This window comes from Sapajus apella, unplaced genomic scaffold (genome assembly GCF_009761245.1).
Source record: "Sapajus apella isolate SASKATOON/1434 unplaced genomic scaffold, GSC_monkey_1.0 scaffold164, whole genome shotgun sequence".
In the NCBI taxonomy this organism is placed as follows: Eukaryota; Metazoa; Chordata; class Mammalia; order Primates; family Cebidae; genus Sapajus; species Sapajus apella.
The window spans coordinates 442,681-460,543 of record NW_022437104.1 but is presented as its reverse complement, the minus strand read 5'-3'; the positions used below and the strand labels follow the sequence as shown (position 1 = coordinate 460,543).

The window sequence follows — 17,863 nt, the reverse complement described above, 5'->3', positions numbered from 1 at the left end:
TTTTTTTTTTTTTTTTTTTTTGAGTCAGGGTCTGTCATTAAGGCTGGAGTATAGTGGCACAATCATGGCTCATTGCAGCCTCAACTTCCTGGGCTCAAGCAACCCTCCCACCTCAGCCTCTGGAGTAGCCAGGACAACTGGAGTGTGCCACCATGCCCAGTTAATTTTTGTATTTTTTGTAAGGACAGGGTTTTGCCATGTTGCCCAGGCTGGTCTCAAACTCCTGAGATAAGTGATCTGCTTCCCAAAGTGCTGGGATTACAGGAATGAGATACCGTGCTTAACCTAGTCATGGTCTTATACCATCTCCATGGAAGGACTTGGGCTGCTTTTTTATGGCTGAGTAGAAAGGTGTTGGAAATCAGATCTTCAGTTTGAAGTCATATATAAGTTGTTTAGGGAGAATCTTGAGATAGAAATTATAGAGACTAAACTGTTCCTCCTTGTCCACCAGCCCATCTAAACTTTTTTTTTTTTTTTTTTTTTTTTTGAGACAGAGTCTCCCTCTTGCCCAGGATGGAGGGCAGTGGTGCAATCTCGGCTCACTGTAACCTCCGCCTCCTGGGTTTAAGTGATTCTCGTGCCTGAGCCTCCTGAGTAGCTGGGATTACAGGCACACGCCACCATGCCTGGCTAATTTTTGTATTTTTAGTAGAGATGGGGTTTCACCATGTTGGCCAGGCTGCTCTCAAACTTTTGACCTCAGGTGATCCGCCTACCTTGGCCTTCCAGAGTGCTGGGATTACAGGCATGAGCCACCGTGCCTGGCCTAAACATTAAAAAAAAAAACACCTGTTTTTTTGGCCAGGCACAGTGGGTCATGCCTGTAACCGCAGTACTTTGGGAGTCCAAGGTGGAAGATCTCTTGAGCTCAGGAGTTTAGACCAGCCTAGGCAACATAGGGAAACCCTGCCTCTACAAAAATCCAAAAACTAGCTGGGCGTGCTGGCTCCTGCGCATGGTTCCAGCTACTTGGGAAGCTGAGACAAGAGGATCACGTAAGCCAAGGAGGTCAGGGGTGCAGTGAGCTGTGATCCTGCTACTGCACTCCAGCCTGGGCGACAAATAAAGAAAGAAGGGCTGGACATGGTAGCTCACCCCTGTAATCCTAGTGCTTTAGGAGGCCAAGGTGGGTGGATCACTTGAGGTCAGTAGTTCGAGACCAACCTGGCTAACATGATGAAACCCCATCTCTACTAAAAATATAAAAATTAGCTGGGTGTGGTGGTACGCACTTGTAGTCCCAGTGATTCAGGAGGCTGAGGCAGGAGAATCACTTGAACCTGGTAGGTGGAGGTTGCAGTGAGCCGAGATTGCAGCACTGCATTCCTGCCTGGGCAACAGAGTAAGACTCCATCTCAAAAAATAAATAAAACAAATAAATAAATAAATAATATCTTTCTTTCAGATTCTAAATTGAAGAAAGTAAAAACTGTAACTCTACTACTGAAAGGATAACCACTGTTAATGTTGAAAACCTTGTTTATTTGAATAGCTGATACATGAACATGGCATGCAATTTTAAAAATCCTTTAGAATATACAGTAGTAAAAAGAAGACTCCCTTGACCCTAGCTGTTTAGTTTCTTTCTCAGCGGCAATTACTGTTGCACTGTTTAGATGTTCATATTTTGTTTCCTGTGCCTTCTCCTCTCCTCCAATTTTATTATGAAATTTTATAAGCACATATTTGCAAGCATTAGTCATTTGGAAGTAAATTACAGACTCAATCACATTTCACCCCAAGTGCTTTAGCATTCACCTCTGAAAATCATCATTCTCCTGTACTACCGCTATTTTATGAGTACAGCTAAGAAAATTTCCTCATGTCATCAATTATCCAGTTTATATTTAAGCTTCCTTAATTTGCTTCTTAAATGTCTTTTTGTTGTTTTGGAACCAGAGTCGAGTCAGAGTTTGTGCACTCTTTGCCTATGCCTCAGAAATCTCTCATGCTTTGGAATGGTTCTCTCAACCTTTCATTTTAGACACTTTTTTTGTTTGTTTTTTGAGACGGAGTCTTCCTCTATCACCCAGGCTGGAGTGCAGTGGCGCGATCTTGGCTCACTGCAACCGTTGCCTTCCAGATTCAAGCGATTCTCCTGCCTCAGCCTCCCGAGTAGCTGGGACTACAGGCACATGTTACCATGCCTGGCTAATTTTTTGTATTTTTTTAGTAGAGACGGGGTTTCACTGTGTTAGCCAGGATGGTCTCATCTCCTGACCTCGCGATCCATCCGCCTCAGCCTCCCAAAGTGCTGGGATTACAGGCATGAGCCATCGCGCCCAGCCGACACTGACTTTTTGAAAAGATCAGGCCATTTGTCTTGTAGAACATCCCACGTTCTGTGTTCATGTTAAGGTTTCCATGAGGAAACCTTACTATATTCCTCTATATTGTATTGCTGTATTTCCTAGAAACTGGAAGATAAGTCTAAAGGCTTGTTTAGGTTCAAGTTAGTCTTGCTCTGTCGCCCAAGCAGGAGTACAGTGGTGTCCTCAAAGCTCACTGCAGCCTGAAACTCCTAAGCTTAAGCGATCCTCCTTCCTCAGCCTCTTGAATAGCTGGGACTATAGGTGCATGCCACCAGGCCCAGCTAATTTTTAAAGTTTTGGTAGAGGCCGGGCTTGCTGGCTCACGTCTATAGATTATAATCCCAGCACTTTGGGAGGCCCAGGCAGGTGGATCACAAGGTCAAGAGATCAAGACCATCCTGGTCAACAAGGGGAAACCCCGTCTCTACTAAAAATACAAAAATTAGCTGGGCATGGTGGCGCGTGCCTGTAGTCCCAGCTACTTGGCAGGCTGAGGCAGGAGAATTGCTTGAACCCAGGAGGGGGAGGTTGCGTGTGAGCCGAGATCGTGCCATTGCACTCCAGCCTGGGTAACAAGAGCGAAACTCCGTCTCAAAAAAAAAAAAAAATAAATAAATAAATAAAGTTTGGTAGAGACTGGGTTTTGCCTTGTTGTCGAAGCTGATTTCAAACTCCTGATTTCAAGCGATCTCCCTGCCTCGGCCTTCCAAAGTACTGGGATTACAGGTGTGTGCCACTATGCTTGGCCTGGGTCCTATTGTATAGCTTCTGATTGCTATACAGTAACTGCAGGAGGACTGTTTTTCTTAAGCCTTTGACCCAGAGCATTGGTTGTGCCCAGTCTCTATGGGGGCAGAGGAGTAATCTCTCCTCCCATTAGTTTGAGTACTGAAGGGGCATTCTTGTTCATCTCAATATCTTTATTCCTTTTCCTCTCCTCTTCATCCTGACTTTCCCTCTACTGCCTTGTCCCCTCTTCCCTTAGGTAAGTCAAATCTCATGGATGCCATCAGCTTTGTGCTAGGTGAAAAAACCAGCAACCTGCGGGTAAAGACCCTGCGGGACCTGATCCATGGAGCGCCTGTGGGCAAGCCAGCTGCCAACCGGGCTTTCGTCAGCATGGTCTACTCTGAGGAGGGTGCTGAGGACCGCACCTTTGCCCGTGTCATTGTAGGTGGGTGAGGCTTGCCAGAAGGCTCTCTTTGGGTCCTGGGAGGTGGCTAGACTAGTTGACTGGGACAGGAAGGAGGCCTGACCCTTGCCAACTCATGCATTGTTTTGTAGGGGGTTCCTCTGAGTACAAGATCAACAACAAAGTGGTCCAGCTACATGAGTACAGTGAAGAATTAGAGAAGTTGGGCATTCTCATCAAAGCTCGTAACTTCCTCGTTTTCCAGGTGGGCGGTTTTAACAGTTGTTGGCTATCTGGTTTTTGCCAGACCATGTCCCATCCCTACTGTGCCTGCTTCATCTCAGTTCTTATTATCTCTCCCTTGAACTAATGTAGCACCTTCTTCACTGAGCTTCCTGACTCCAGTATGGCCTCTGAGCCAGGTTCATCTTATGAGGACACACATTTGTTTTGTTTCCCCTCCCTTTTTTCCTTAAAGCATTTCAGTGATTCCTTATTACCTTACAGTGGTGGTTCTTAAACTGTAGTCTCCACACCAGCAGTATCAACATTACCTGGGAACATGTTAGAAAATGCACATTCTTGGGCCCTGTCCTAGACCTCCTGACTTGGAAGAAACTGTGGGGTGGGGTAGAGCAGTTTATGTTTTACCAAGCTCTCCCGCTTATTATGATGCTGGCTGAAATTTGAGAACTGTTGCCTTAGGATGAGATCCAAATTCCTAAGCCTATCATTTGGGAAATATCATCATCGAAATCCAAATACCATCTGCATGCTCTTCTCTTCCAGCCTTGCACTGCAGCCTACTTAAACCATTTATGGTTCTGCAAATTCACCTGCTTTCTTTGGCCTACAGGTCTTTGCATATTAATTTACCTCTACATGGAATAACCTTTTCTTTTTTTTGTTTTTGAGACAGAGTTTCACTTGTCACTCAGGCTGGAGTGCAGTGGCACGATCTCAGCTCACTGAAACCTCCACCTCCCAAGTTCAAGCGATTCTCCTGCCTCAGCCTCCCAAGTAGCTGGGACTACAGGCACCTGCCACCACACTTGGCTAAGTTTTGTATTTTTGCTAGGGACGGGGTTTCACCATTTTGGCCAGGCTCGTCTTGAATTCCTGACCTCAGGCGATCCTCCTGCCTTGGCCTCCCAAAGTGCTGGGATTACAGGCATGAGCTACCATGACTGGCCACCTTTTGTCTTTTATTTTCTTGGTTAGTTTCCTCCCATCTTCCAAACTCAGCACAGACGTCACCTTTGGGAAGCCTTCTGAGATAGCTATCCCTGTCAGTCTCCTACCCCCAAGCTTCATTTTGTCCTTTTCATGTGCTCTTTCTGTTACTGCACGTAACACTGTGTTGTCTTTGTGTTTGTCACTTCCCTTTGGCTCCCTGTGCTCCACAGAGGGCAAGGAATTTGTCCTCAAAGCCCAGTGTGAAATGTGGCACCAGGGGCGTGGGAGAGAACGTCAGTGAACTTTTTTGGATGAAGGAGTGGAAATGGGTAAGGTGAACTGGGCTGGCTGGGGTCTGAAGTGGAAGAGTGTTTCGACCTTTACTAGGGTGCTGTGGAATCTATTGCCATGAAGAACCCCAAAGAGAGGACAGCTCTATTTGAAGAGATTAGTCGCTCTGGGGAGCTGGCACAGGAGTATGACAAGCGAAAGAAGGAAATGGTGAAGGCTGAAGAGGACACACAGTTTAATTACCATCGCAAGAAAAATATTGCAGCTGAACGCAAGGAAGCAAAGCAGGAGAAAGAAGAGGTAGGTGGCCAAGCTACCTCTTGGATCTGAGGGACCAGGATGGAGCCAGTGCCTTATCGATGCACCCCTGCCACCATTCCCCTGTTTGCACAGGCTGACCGCTACCAGCGCCTGAAGGATGAGGTAGTACGAGCTCAGGTACAACTGCAGCTCTTTAAGCTTTACCATAATGAAGTGGAAATTGAGAAGCTCAACAAGGAACTGGCCTCTAAGAACAAGGAGATCGAGAAGGACAAGAAGCGTATGGACAAAGTGGAGGATGAGCTGAAGGAAAAGAAGAAGGAGCTGGGCAAAATGATGCGGGAGCAGCAGCAGATTGAGAAAGAGATCAAGTAAGAGGTGGACCTGGGCCTGCAACTTGTGGGAAACCAAGAGGCCGTGCTGTTCATTAGGGTTCCTCTGAGCCCGCTTATTTCTCTGTTACTTTCCTGACTTGCTTCTGTAAGAACCAAGCCCATTTCTTGACTTGCAGTTTAGACAAATAGAATATTTAAGCAATCAGGCCCTCGGTAGACAGGTGCTCAGATGAGGGAGAACTCAAAAGGGATGGTGGCCTTGCCAAGAAAGAGGAAGCAATGTGAGGCCGAGCCAATGGAATGGCTGGGAAGGCCTTCCTAGAAAAGGAAAACTGAAGCTAGAAGTTTAAAGGATAGGAATTTGAAAAGGGTAGATCAGACAGGGGCCAACTAAGTAAATACAGGATGTTCTTGGGAGTTAATGAGTGTCCTGGCCAGGGTTGAGGCAGAGTTGGTAGCTTTTCCTTATGGAGTGGCTGGAATGCCAGGGTGAAGTCATACCTTCCAAAGAGTAGTCAGACTGCCCCTTTTTTTCAGCATCTGTGGGGCATCATGCCCTTGTTCTTTAATTCCCTGAGGTTGGCTCAGGGGCTTAAGCTCCCCTTTGGGTAAAAAGCCTGGGAACCCTCCCTTCTTCCATAATGTTCACTGATTTCCCCCGCCCTTCTGGCAAAAGGGAGAAGGATTCAGAATTGAACCAGAAGCGGCCTCAGTACATCAAAGCCAAGGAGAATACCTCCCACAAAATCAAGAAGCTGGAAGCAGCCAAGAAGTCTCTGCAGAATGCTCAGAAGCACTATAAGAAGCGTAAAGGTGACATGGATGAGCTGGAGAAGGAGATGTTGTCAGTGGAGAAGGCCCGGCAGGAGTTTGAAGAACGGATGGAAGAGGAGAGTCAGAGTCAGGGCAGAGATTTGACCTTGGAGGAGAATCAGGTAAGTTCTGGAAGGGGTTGGCAGGGAGGAGATCCCTGGGCTGACATCTGCTGACTTGGTCATCCCTGTTCTCTTTCCCTGTCCCTAACACAGGTGAAGAAATACCACCGGTTGAAAGAAGAAGCCAGCAAGAGAGCAGCTACCCTGGCCCAGGAGCTGGAGAAATTCAATCGAGACCAGAAAGCTGACCAGGACCGTTTGGATCTGGAAGAACGGAAGAAAGTAGAGACAGAGGTGGGCTACAGTTATTATGGTTGATGGTCCACAGAAAAGGAAGTACAGGTTGAGCATCCCAAATCCAAAATAATCCAAAATGTGAAAGATTTCTGGTCCCAAGCATTTTGGATGAGACATACCCAACGTGTAATGATAGTCTTTTTCTTTTTTTTTTTTTTGAGACACTGTCTCATTCTGTTACCCTGGCTGGAGTGCAGTGGTGCAGTCTTGGCTCACCACAACCCCTGCCTCCCGGGTTCAAGTGAGTCTCCTGCCTCAGCCTCCTGAGTAGCTGGGATTACAGGCACCCGCCACCACGCCCAGCTAATTTTTTTTTGTATTTTTAGTAGAGCTGGGGTATCTCCATGTTGGCCACGCTGGTCTTGAACTCCTGGCCTCAAGTGATCCGCCCGCCTCCCAAAGTGCTGGGATTATAGGTGTGGCTCAGTGCCTGGCTGATAGTCTTAATGATAATGACAATAGCTCACATCTGTTGAGCACTTACTGTATGATAGGCAGTGTTCTTTACATGTATTTACTCATTTAATTCTTCATTTATGATTACTTTTATGGAATGGCTACGATTACCCTAATTTACAAATGAGGAAACGACGACACAGAGTAATTTGCCTAAGGTCACAGGGAGTTATTGTTATTTTTGAGACAGGGTCTTTTCTCTGTCATGCAGGCTGAAGTGCAGTGGTCCGACCATGGTTCACTGCAGCCTCGACTTCCCAGGATCAAGCAATCTTTCTGCCAGAGCCTCCCAAGTATCCAGGACTATAGGTGCTTGCCACCATGGCTGGCTACTTTTTTTTTTTTTTTTTTTTTTGAGACAGAGCCTCACTCTGTTGCCCAGGCGGGAGTGCAGTGGCATGATCTCAACTCATTGCAACCTCTGCCTGCCAGGTTCAAGTGATTCCTTTTTTTTTTTTCTCAGAGGGAGCAGAGGCCTTTATTGGGGGCCATGGGCTAGCTGGTTTCAGTCAAAGGCCACACACTTGATCTTGAAGTTGCCGTCAGCTGCCGTGTAGTTGATGGCCTCCAGGTTGAGGCGGTTGGGGAACTTGAATTCGTATCCACCTGGCAGCTTGATGGTCAGGTCTACCTGGTCGAAGCTGATACACACCTCTGCGACGCTCCCAGGCTGGAAGGGAAAGGCAGCCTCCCGCTGCTCGGCCCCTCAGGCACTGCTGTCCTTGCTGTTGCACACGATGGTGTTGGCGTCCCCATGGGCGTTGAAGCGAGGGTTGAAGTGTAGGCACAACTTGTTGCTGTCTTTGCCCAGGTTCAGCACGAAGCTCTTGGCGTCAGGGACCCCCTTGCCCTGCACTCAGAGGCACTCCCCAGGTTTGAGTTTCAGGTTGCTGGCCTAGAGACCACAAGCCATGATTGAGGGCAGGAGGATGTTCGCGGGACAGGCGCACCAGCTGTCTCAGAGCTTTTTTTTTTTTGATACATAGTTTTACTCTTGTTGCCCAGGCTGGAGTGCAGTGGCGCAACCTCGGCTCACTGCAACCTCTGCCTCCTGGGTTCAAATGATTCTCCTGCCTCAGCCTCCCGAGTAGCTGAGATTACAGGTGCCAGCCACCAACCTGGCTAATTTTTATATTTTTAGTAGAGACAGGGTTTCACCACGTTGGTCAGGCTGGTCTCGAGCTCCTGACCTCAGCTGATCCACCCTCCTCGGTCTCCCAAAGTGCTGAGATTACAGGCATGAGCCACCGCTACTGGCCCAGTTCAAGTGATTCTTGAGTCTCAGCCACCCAAGGAGCTGGGGTGACAGGTGGGTGCCACCACACCTGGCGAAATTTTTTATATTTTTAGTAGAGATGGAATTTCACTATGTTGACCAGGCTAGTCTTGAATTCCTGACCTCAAGTGATCCACCTGCCTCAGCCTCCTAATTTTTTTATTTTTGTAGAGACGGGGTTTTGCCTTGTTGCTCAGGCTGGTCTCAAACTCCTGCCTGCCTCGGCTGTCTGCCTGCCTCGGCCTCCCAAAGTGTTGGGATTACAGATGTGAGCCACTGCGCCCCGCCACTCACATAACTATTAAATAGCAGAACCAGACCCTGGACAGTGTAGCTCTAAAGCCCACACGCTTACCAAATATGCTTCATTTACTGCCTCCCTGATACCAATATTATAATAACAGTGATAGAAAGTTGTCATAGTGTCCCAGGAGTGTACAGTGTTCTAGGCATTCTGCTAAGCACTTTTAAATATTTAAAAGAATGTTAGCCAGGCATGGTGGATCACTTGAGGCTAGGATTTTGAGATCAGCTTGAGCAACAGTGAGAACCTATCTCAAATTTTATTTTATTTTATTTTTTTATGGACTTACAGTACTTTTTTTTAATGGACTTGCGGTCCATTTTTAATTTAGTTTTTTTATGGACTTGCAGTCCATAATAAAAAATTTTTTTCTTTTTTTTTTTTTTTTTTTTTTGAGATGGCGTCTTGCTCTATCTCCCAGGCTGGAGTGCAATGGTGCAATCTCAGCTCACTGCAACCTCTGCCTCCTGGGTTCAAGCAATTCTCTTGCCTCAGTCTCCTGAGTATCTGGGATTACAGGCGGGCGCCACCACATCTGGCTAATTTTTGTATTTTTAGTTAGAGATGGGGTTTCACCATGTTGGTCAGGCTGGTCTTAAACTCCTGACCTCATGATCCACCTGCTCTGACCTCCTGAAGTGCTGGGATTACAGGTGTGAGCCACTGCGCCCAGCCAAAAAATAATAATTTTATTTTTTTATTTTTTATTTTTTGAGACGGAGTTTCACTCTTGTTACCCAGGCTGGAGTGCAATGGCGCGATCTCGGCTCACTGCAACCTCCGCCTCCTGAGTTCAGGCAATTCCCCTGCCTCAGCCTCCTGAGTAACTGGGATTACAGGCACGCGCCACCATGCCCAGCTAATTTTTTGTAGTTTTAGTAGAGACGGGGTTTCACCGTGTTGACCAGGATGGTCTCGATCTCTTGACCTCGTGATCCACCCGCCTCGGCCTCCCAAAGTGCTGGGATTACAGGCTTGAGCCACCGCGCCCGGCAATAATTTTATTAAAGAATGTGGTAGTCATTAATATTAATAGTGACCCTACATTAAGCACTTAATGTATGTTCTATGCAGTGGAGATTACCCACATTTTGCAGATAAGGAAACGGAGGTGCAGACAGGCCTGTGAAGCTTTATTTTGATTTGAGCCTCCATGGTTGGTGAGGAAGTTGCCTGGGCTGGGTAGAACACCTGTGAGAGGTTCTGGAGATCTGGGAGGCCCCCATCATCAGTTAGTAGATCGAAACCTCTATGCTTTTTTTTTTTTTTTTTTTAATGGAGTCTTGCTCTGTCGCCCAGGCTGGAGTGCAGTGGCTTTATCTCAGCTGACTACAACCTCTGCCTCCTGGATTCAAGCGATTCTCCTGCCTTAACCTCCTGAGGAGCTGGGACTGTAGGCACGTGCTGCCACGCCTGGCTAATTTTTTTATTTTTTTAGTAGAGACGGGGTTTTACCATATTGGCCAGGCTGGTCTCGAACTCCTGATCTCGTGATCTGCCCACCTCAGCCTCCCAAAGTGCTGGGATTACAGGAGTGAGCCACTGGTCCCGGCCCCTATGTCTGCTTTTTAGTAGGTCTCCTATATTAGTGACAGATCGTCCTGGACTGTTGGGCTCTTGGATGAGTGGTCACATAAGGGGTGTTCGTCAGGGCCCCCATGGTCTTGGCGTAAACTTGTGCAGCTCTGATGATGGGATATGCTTGTTTCCTAGGCCAAGATCAAGCAAAAACTGCGGGAAATTGAAGAAAATCAGAAGCGGATTGAGAAATTGGAGGAATACATCACTACAAGCAAGTATGTAGCTCTGCAACTGTCCCCCTTACTTCTAGGCCTGTTCTTGTGACCCTGCCTGTCCTGCCCGTCTTCACACAGGACCTCCAGAGCTCTCTGAGCCAGGAGTGTTTTCTCACCAGCAGGAGTAATTCCTATGTGCCCTCACTTTGTAGGCAGTCTCTAGAAGAGCAGAAAAAGCTAGAGGGGGAGCTGACAGAGGAGGTGGAGATGGCCAAGCGGCGTATTGATGAAATCAATAAGGAGCTGAACCAGGTGATGGAGCAGCTAGGGGATGCTCGCATCGACCGCCAGGAGAGCAGCCGCCAGCAGCGAAAGGCAGAGATAATGGAGAGCATCAAGCGCCTTTACCCCGGCTCTGTGGTAAGAGCGGAAAGGGAACTCATTTCCTGAGCACTTAGACTCACTGTCACATGATTTTCCCAGCAGCCCTCTGAGGACAGGGTTGCCAGTCCCATTTTTATTGTTGTGGGAATTGAGGGTTGGAGAGGTTTTAAAAAGCAGCACTTCTAAGTGGAAGAACTGCAGTTCAGACCCAACATGTTCTAAGCTCATGTTCATTTTTTTTTTAAATTTTTCAAATGAGTGCCTGTCATACTAGGCACTCATGTTCTTCTCATCATACCAATTGCATCTTTCTGAAGGGTTTGTCTTGCTGTGTCCATGCCTCTGGGAGGGGAATTGGAAAAGCAGGGAAGATTTTGGAAGCAGATGGGGCCACAGGGCTGGAATTACTCTCCCAGGAAGTAGCTCTGCGCAGTCTTCTATATGTGCTCCCGTGGCATGTACTAACCAGCCCAGTAGCTTTTAGGGACACCCTGAGCTTTATCAGATCTCTTGATCTTTTGGCCTCTTTCACCAAATCCTGAGTTCCCAGGTTCCCTGAATATTATGCCATACTTGGGTTCAATTTAGTTGGGTTCCACAAAACTCTTCTAGGCACTGCTGGGGAGATAAGTATGAATTAGAGTCAGTCTCTGCCCTCTTATCTGATAGTTCTTAGGGAACCAGGCTTGGCTTTGGAGGCTGCAGGAAAGGAACTGGTAAAAAAATATTATTTTGAGAGGGAGTCTCGCTCTGTCACCCAGACTGGAGTGCAGTGGCGCAGTCTTGGCTCACTGCACACTTCATGTCCCAGATTCAAGTGATTCCTCTGCCTCAGCCTCCCAAGTAGCTGGGATTACAGGCACCCACCACCATGCCCAGATAATTTTTTTGTATTTTTAGTAGAGATGAGGTTTCTCCATGTTGGCCAGGCTGGTCTTGAACTCCTGACCTCAAGTGATCCGCCTGCCTTGACCTCCCAAAGTGCTAGGATTACAGGTGTGAGCCGCCATACTAGGCCAGATTTATTTTGCTAAGGGCCTAAGAGAATTTGAAATAATAAATATAAGATATTTGGCATAGTGCCTGGGTAGCAGCAGTCTGTAAAATGGTAAATGTGAGGTTTAGAAAGATGATTTTGGATTCAGACACGACTGCCTGAAGTCATTGCTTGGGAGCCAGAATAGGCTTTTCCTTTATAGCATGGGGGCTGTCTTCTTCTGTGAGACAGGAAAAAACCAAAGTGTTTTTTCTACTCTCACACAACCAGCACAACACTTCACTTCTGACACCAGAAGTGTGGGGGTTTTTCCTCACACACCAGCAATTCTCCAGCAGACACCAGCTGGGTGACCTATAATTCAGTTCAGCTCTAACACTATTTATCTAGAGATAGCATCAGATCCCACAGGTTAGGGCTCAGTCCAACACTTCAGATGCCAGTTGCAAGTCTCACGTTGTGACTTGTGGTTCTGACTGACCTGTAAATTACAGTTCCCGAGAGTCCCTGCCTGGGTTCAATTAATTTACTAGAGCAGCTCACAGAACTCAGGAAAATGTTTTACTTACATTTACCCATTTATTATGAAGGATATTACAAAGGATACAGAGAACAGCCAGATGGATGCATAAGGCAAGGTATGGGAGAAGAGGTGTGAAGCTTCCATGCCCAATCTGGCAAGCCACCCTCTAGGTACCTTCACACAAGGGCTTCATTATGTATTCATGATTGATCAAATCATCAGCCAACAGTGATCAGTTCAACCTTCAGGCCCCTCTCCCCTCCTGAAGGTTGTGGGGGTGGAGCTAAGAGTCAAATCTAATCATGCCTTGGTCTTTCTGGTAACCAGCCCCTATCTAGAAGCTGTCTATTGGCCTCCAGCCATAATTGTCTCATTAACATGCAAAGGACACTGCTCATTTTTGAGATTCTAAGGGTTTTAGTTGTGTGTCAGGAACTCTGGCGTAGAAGACTAATTATGTATTTCACAATATCACAGTCCAACCTGGTCTTCAAACACAGATCCCTTGCATCAGAACAATCATGTAATGTAGAAAGAGGCCGGGAGCAGTGGCTCATGCCTGTAATCCTAGCAGTTTGGGAGGCCAAGGTGGGTGGATCACCTGAGGTCAGGAGTTCGAGACCAGCCTGCCAACATGGTCAAACCCTTGTCTCTACTAAAAATACAAATATTAGCTGGACATGGTGGTAGGCGCCTGTAATCCCAGCTATTCGGGAGTCTGAGGCAAGAGAATCGCTTGAACCCAGGAGGCAGAGGTTGCAGTGAGCCGAGATTGTACCACTGCACTCCAGCCTGGGTGACAGAGTGAGACTCTGTCTCAAAAAAAAAAAAAAAAAGGTAGAAAGATACTGGCATGTTAATAGAATCGCGTTCAGTTATTAATAATTAGTCCATGATATCATATGAATATGTCTCCTAGGGCAAGGCCATTCAGGTTTGCAGGCTTCTATTCAATCTCATTAGGTTCCAAAACCAGGAGTGTTCTCAGCAAACATAGCTTCACACTCAACAGGCATCTGGGATAACTGTGCTAAGAGACAATATCATCTCTTGCTCTGAACCTCTTTTGAGGTGTTAATGTAATATTGAGTTTCCCTCATTACATAACTCTCATTTCTTTACCTCCCTTCTCTTACCCAAACTTTTCCACCTTTGGAAGGGACATTAGGATTGGCCACTGTGCTGGTCTAGAGTGCACGCAGCCATCTAGTCTGCAATTGCCTATTCCTCAGTCCATACAGTCCCATTCAGATAGGGTAGGGTTACGTAGGTACAGAACTAATGGTCTGTTTCGTTGTTGTTGTTGTTGTTTTCTTTTTTTTTTTTTTTTTTTTGAACATAAACTCAAGATTTTATTGTCTTCATAAAAGATGACACTTAGAACTGGATCACTTGGCCCTTTCTCTTCTTATCTCCTCCCAATTCAAAATGCTTGCATCTTTTAATAGCCAGCATTCTCTTAGATCTGCAGTTGGGCTCAACGCACTCGAGCCTCAGCACAATCTTCTTTGTAGTTTTAGCCTTTTTCCGGAAAATCGGCTTAGTTTGCCCACCATAGCCACTCTGCTTCCTGTCATAACGCCGCTCTCCCTGGGCATACAGAGAATCCTTGCCCTTCTTGTACTGTGTCACTTTGTGGGGTTGGTGCTTGCCACACTTCTTACAGAAAGTCCGGCGGGTTTTAGGAACGTTCACCATTTCTGCGTGAGCGCTACCGGCACGGAAAAAAGCTGTTGTTGTTTTCTTGAAACGGAGTTTCGTTCTTGTTGCCTAGGCTGGAGTGCCATGGCACAATCTTGGCTCGCTGCAACCTCCGCCTCCTGGGTTCAAGCGATTCTTCTGCCTCAGCCACCTGAGTAGCTGGGCTTACAGGGGTGTGACACCACACCTGGCTAATTTTTTTTTTTTTTTTTTTTTTTTTGTATTTTTAGTTGAGACGGGGTTTCACCATGTTGGCCAGGCTGATCTTGAATTCCTGACCTCAGGTGAGCCGTCTGCCTCAGCCTCCCAAAGTGCTGGGATTACAGGCGTGAGCTACTGCGCCCAGCCTTTATTTTTGTTTGTTTTGAGACAGAGTCTCATTATGTTGTCCAGGCTGGTCTTTAACTTCTGGGCTTAAGCAGTCCTCCCACTGCAACCTCCCAAGTAGCTAGGATTACAAACACACACCACCATGCTCGGTATTAGGTTATCTTTACCACTAGGCAATACAGTTGCATTTACTTTGTGATTTAGATTTTAGTCTATCCCCCTTTCCACACTGGGAATTAGGATTCCTGAGCCAGCTCCCAAAAGCCTCATGCTTCAGTTTTCCCTTCCTACTTTACTCAGTATGGCCGACTCATCGACCTATGCCAGCCCACACAAAAGAAGTATCAGATTGCTGTAACCAAGGTTTTGGGCAAGAACATGGATGCCATTATTGTGGACTCAGAGAAGACAGGCCGGGACTGTATTCAGTATATCAAGGAGCAGCGTGGGGAGCCTGAGACCTTCTTGCCTCTTGACTACCTGGAGGTGAGGCTTATTGGGGATTGGGTCAGGCCAGTGTTCAAGGGCCCTTCCTCTAGTACTCCATGTTTGTGTTCTGCCACTGACTGAGCTTCTCCCCACAGGTGAAGCCTACAGATGAGAAACTCCGGGAGCTGAAGGGGGCCAAGCTAGTGATTGATGTGATTCGCTATGAGCCACCTCACATAAAAAAGGCCTTGCAGTATGCCTGTGGCAATGCCCTTGTCTGTGACAATGTAGAGGATGCCCGCCGCATTGCCTTTGGAGGCCACCAGCGCCACAAGGTGTGGATTCCCTTGCCCAGGTTGGAGCCGGACAGGCTTAACACTGGAGATTAATTTGTTCAGCTTCTCCCCCTCTTCTTTCTTCCCCCTGCTGTGTTTAGACAGTAGCACTGGATGGAACCCTGTTCCAGAAGTCAGGGGTGATCTCTGGTGGGGCCAGTGACCTGAAGGCCAAGGCGCGCCGCTGGGATGAGAAAGCAGTTGACAAGTTGAAAGAGAAGAAGGAGCGCTTGACAGAGGAGCTGAAAGTAAGTCACAGGCAGTGCTGTTTTTAGCAGTGGGGGTCCTAAGCCTGGGTCGGCCACCACCTTACCACCTAGCCCTTCTTTCTTTTTCACTTCAGGAGCAGATGAAGGCAAAACGGAAAGAGGCAGAGCTGCGTCAGGTGCAGTCTCAGGCCCATGGACTGCAGATGCGTCTCAAGTACTCCCAGAGTGACCTAGAACAGACCAAGACACGACATCTAGCCCTGAATCTGCAGGTGGGGCCTGGCCTTCAGCCCTGTTCTCCAAAGGCCATCCACACATTCCTGGCCTGTGTTTCTCTGGGGGTGGGCAACTTGTTTCACTTTGCTGTCTCCTCTCAGTCTGCCCCAGGGAGCCAAGTGTAGCATAGAGTCAGACAGCCAGGGGTTTAGAGCTTGGCTCTACCTTGGGAATGACATTAGACAAATAATTTCACCTCTCAGTGTCAACTTTCACATCTTTATCTGTGAATTGGGAGTTAATACCTACTCAGCTGGGTGCGTTGGCTCATGCCTGTAATCCCAGCACTTTGGGAGGCTGAGACAGGTGGATCACCTGAGGTCAGGAGTTGGAGACCAGCCTGGCCAACATAGTGAAACCTTATCTTTACTAACAATACAAAAAATTAGCCGAGCATGGTGGCAGGTGCCTGTAATCCCAGCTACTTGGGAGGCTGAGGCAGGAAAATTGCTGGAACCCAGGAGGTGGAGGTTGCAGTGAGCCGAAATTGTGCCACTGTGTTCCAGCCTGGGTGACAGAGCGAGACTGTGTCTCAAAATAAAAAAATAAATGATACCTACTTTATAGGGTCATTATTGAATGAGTTAACATGTAAAGTGCTTAAGACTACTATGTGTTCAGTTTATGTTAGGTGGTATTGTTGGCATAATTTGCTCATTCAACAAATTTGAATTTTTGAAAGTGAGCTATGGGCATTTCAGTCCCTGCCTGTGTTTTCGGTGGGGGGAGGGAGGACACTGTTCTAGGTATATTAATGGTTTTGTTTTTTTTTATTGAGTACTTCCCCAGACCACCCTAGAGGTGTTATATGCAGTGTGTGTATGTATATATCATTTAATCTCCTTTTTCTAAACTCAAAAAATCTAAACTGAATTCCCAAACAACTCTGGCCCCAGGGATTATAGAGCAAAGTATGGGACCTATACCTAATGATGTTTACTGTGTGCCCAGCCCTGTGGATTGAAGCTGGCTGAACTGGATGCCAGGGAAGAAGCCATGTGATGGCTCCAGTGCAACATCATGAAGACTTGACTAGAGCAGTAGTGCTAAGCCAGGTTCTCTCAATTGTGGAGGGCTATCCCTTCCTGACTGTGGGGCCAATGCAGTCAAGGTAGCTTTTCCTACAAGGAGCCTGGTCTGCTTTGTCCACCCATTGCCTGTAGGAGAAATCCAAGCTGGAGAGTGAGCTAGCCAACTTTGGGCCTCGCATTAATGATATCAAGAGGATCATTCAGAGCCGAGAAAGAGAAATGAAAGACTTGAAGGAGAAGATGAACCAGGTTGGTAGGGTGTGGGCCATGCCGGCGTGTGTGTCAGGGCAGGACTGGGACTGGAAGCAGGCCAGACTAAAAGGCCCGGTGCCCTCCCTGGCTTCTCTTCTCAGGTAGAGGATGAGGTGTTTGAAGAGTTTTGTCGGGAGATTGGTGTACGCAACATCCGGGAGTTTGAGGAAGAGAAGGTGAAACGGCAGAATGAAATCGCCAAAAAGCGGTAGGTGGGAGGATTGGTAGAAGAGATTGGGATGCCCTTGAGCCTCTCGCCTGACATCCTTGGAAAACCAGATGCTGTCATAAGGCAAGAATCAGTTCTTAGGACTATGTGAGTTTATGCAGGTAGGCCTTAAAGAACAGAAATCAGGAGGGCAATATGGCATAGTATAGTGGTTAAGAGTGCCAGCTCTCCCACTTATATGTATTTTATTAAAATTTATAAGCAAGAAATTATAGATAAGTGGTTATGACCTAGGAAGACAAAGAATCTCTCTTAAGAAAGAGAAGTGATGGCAATGTAAATAAAAATACTGTTTATATTCACATGATTTTAAGAAAACTGTAAAAGCAAAGACTTTGTAGTAATGACACAAACATGAAAAATAGATGTTTTCATAAAATTGGCTGTCAATATAATTATGTTTCTGCCAGCCGGGCACGGTGGCTCACGCCTGTAATCCCAGCACTTTGGGAGGCCAAGGCGGGTGGATCATGAGGTCAAGAGATTGAGACCATCCTGGTCAACAGGGTGAAACCCCGTCTCTACTAAAAATACAAAAATTAGCTGGGCATGGTGGCGCGTGCCTGTAGTCCCAGCTACTCAGGAGGCTGAGGCAGGAGAATTGCCTGAACCCAGGAGGCGGTTGCGGTGAGCCGAGATCGCGCCATTGCACTCCAGCCTGGGTAACAAGAGCGAAACTCCGTCTCAAAAAAAAAAAAAAAAAAAATTATGTT

General features: G+C 47.0%; 2 protein-coding genes and 1 pseudogene across 2 annotated transcripts in view; 1 reads left to right on the top strand and 2 right to left on the bottom strand.

The window, feature by feature from the left end:
• SMC1A (structural maintenance of chromosomes 1A) overlaps positions 1-17,863 on the top strand; it is a 43,966-nt gene that overhangs the window by 2,766 nt on the left and 23,337 nt on the right. The window contains exons 2-15 of the mRNA XM_032267030.1: positions 3,301-3,489; positions 3,600-3,712; positions 5,011-5,214; positions 5,308-5,546; positions 6,187-6,445; positions 6,539-6,679; positions 10,432-10,514; positions 10,667-10,874; positions 14,690-14,875; positions 14,974-15,153; positions 15,255-15,401; positions 15,497-15,634; positions 16,802-16,918; positions 17,023-17,129. Coding sequence (XP_032122921.1) covers positions 3,301-3,489; positions 3,600-3,712; positions 5,011-5,214; positions 5,308-5,546; positions 6,187-6,445; positions 6,539-6,679; positions 10,432-10,514; positions 10,667-10,874; positions 14,690-14,875; positions 14,974-15,153; positions 15,255-15,401; positions 15,497-15,634; positions 16,802-16,918; positions 17,023-17,129 — 2,311 coding nt within the window. The remainder of the gene's footprint in view (positions 1-3,300; positions 3,490-3,599; positions 3,713-5,010; positions 5,215-5,307; positions 5,547-6,186; positions 6,446-6,538; positions 6,680-10,431; positions 10,515-10,666; positions 10,875-14,689; positions 14,876-14,973; positions 15,154-15,254; positions 15,402-15,496; positions 15,635-16,801; positions 16,919-17,022; positions 17,130-17,863) is intronic.
• Positions 7,598-8,051, bottom strand: LOC116542203 (annotated as a pseudogene).
• Positions 13,673-14,095, bottom strand: LOC116542204 (60S ribosomal protein L36a). Its single transcript, XM_032267019.1, has one exon. The coding sequence runs from the start codon at positions 14,054-14,056 to the stop codon at positions 13,736-13,738; it is 321 nt and encodes a 106-aa protein (XP_032122910.1). The 5' UTR covers positions 14,057-14,095; the 3' UTR covers positions 13,673-13,735.

Excerpts from the sequence above, each read along its gene's own strand:
- LOC116542204 (XM_032267019.1), bottom strand. The coding sequence starts at position 14,056 with ATGGTGAACGTTCCTAAAACCCGCCGGACTTTCTGTAAGAAGTGTGGC.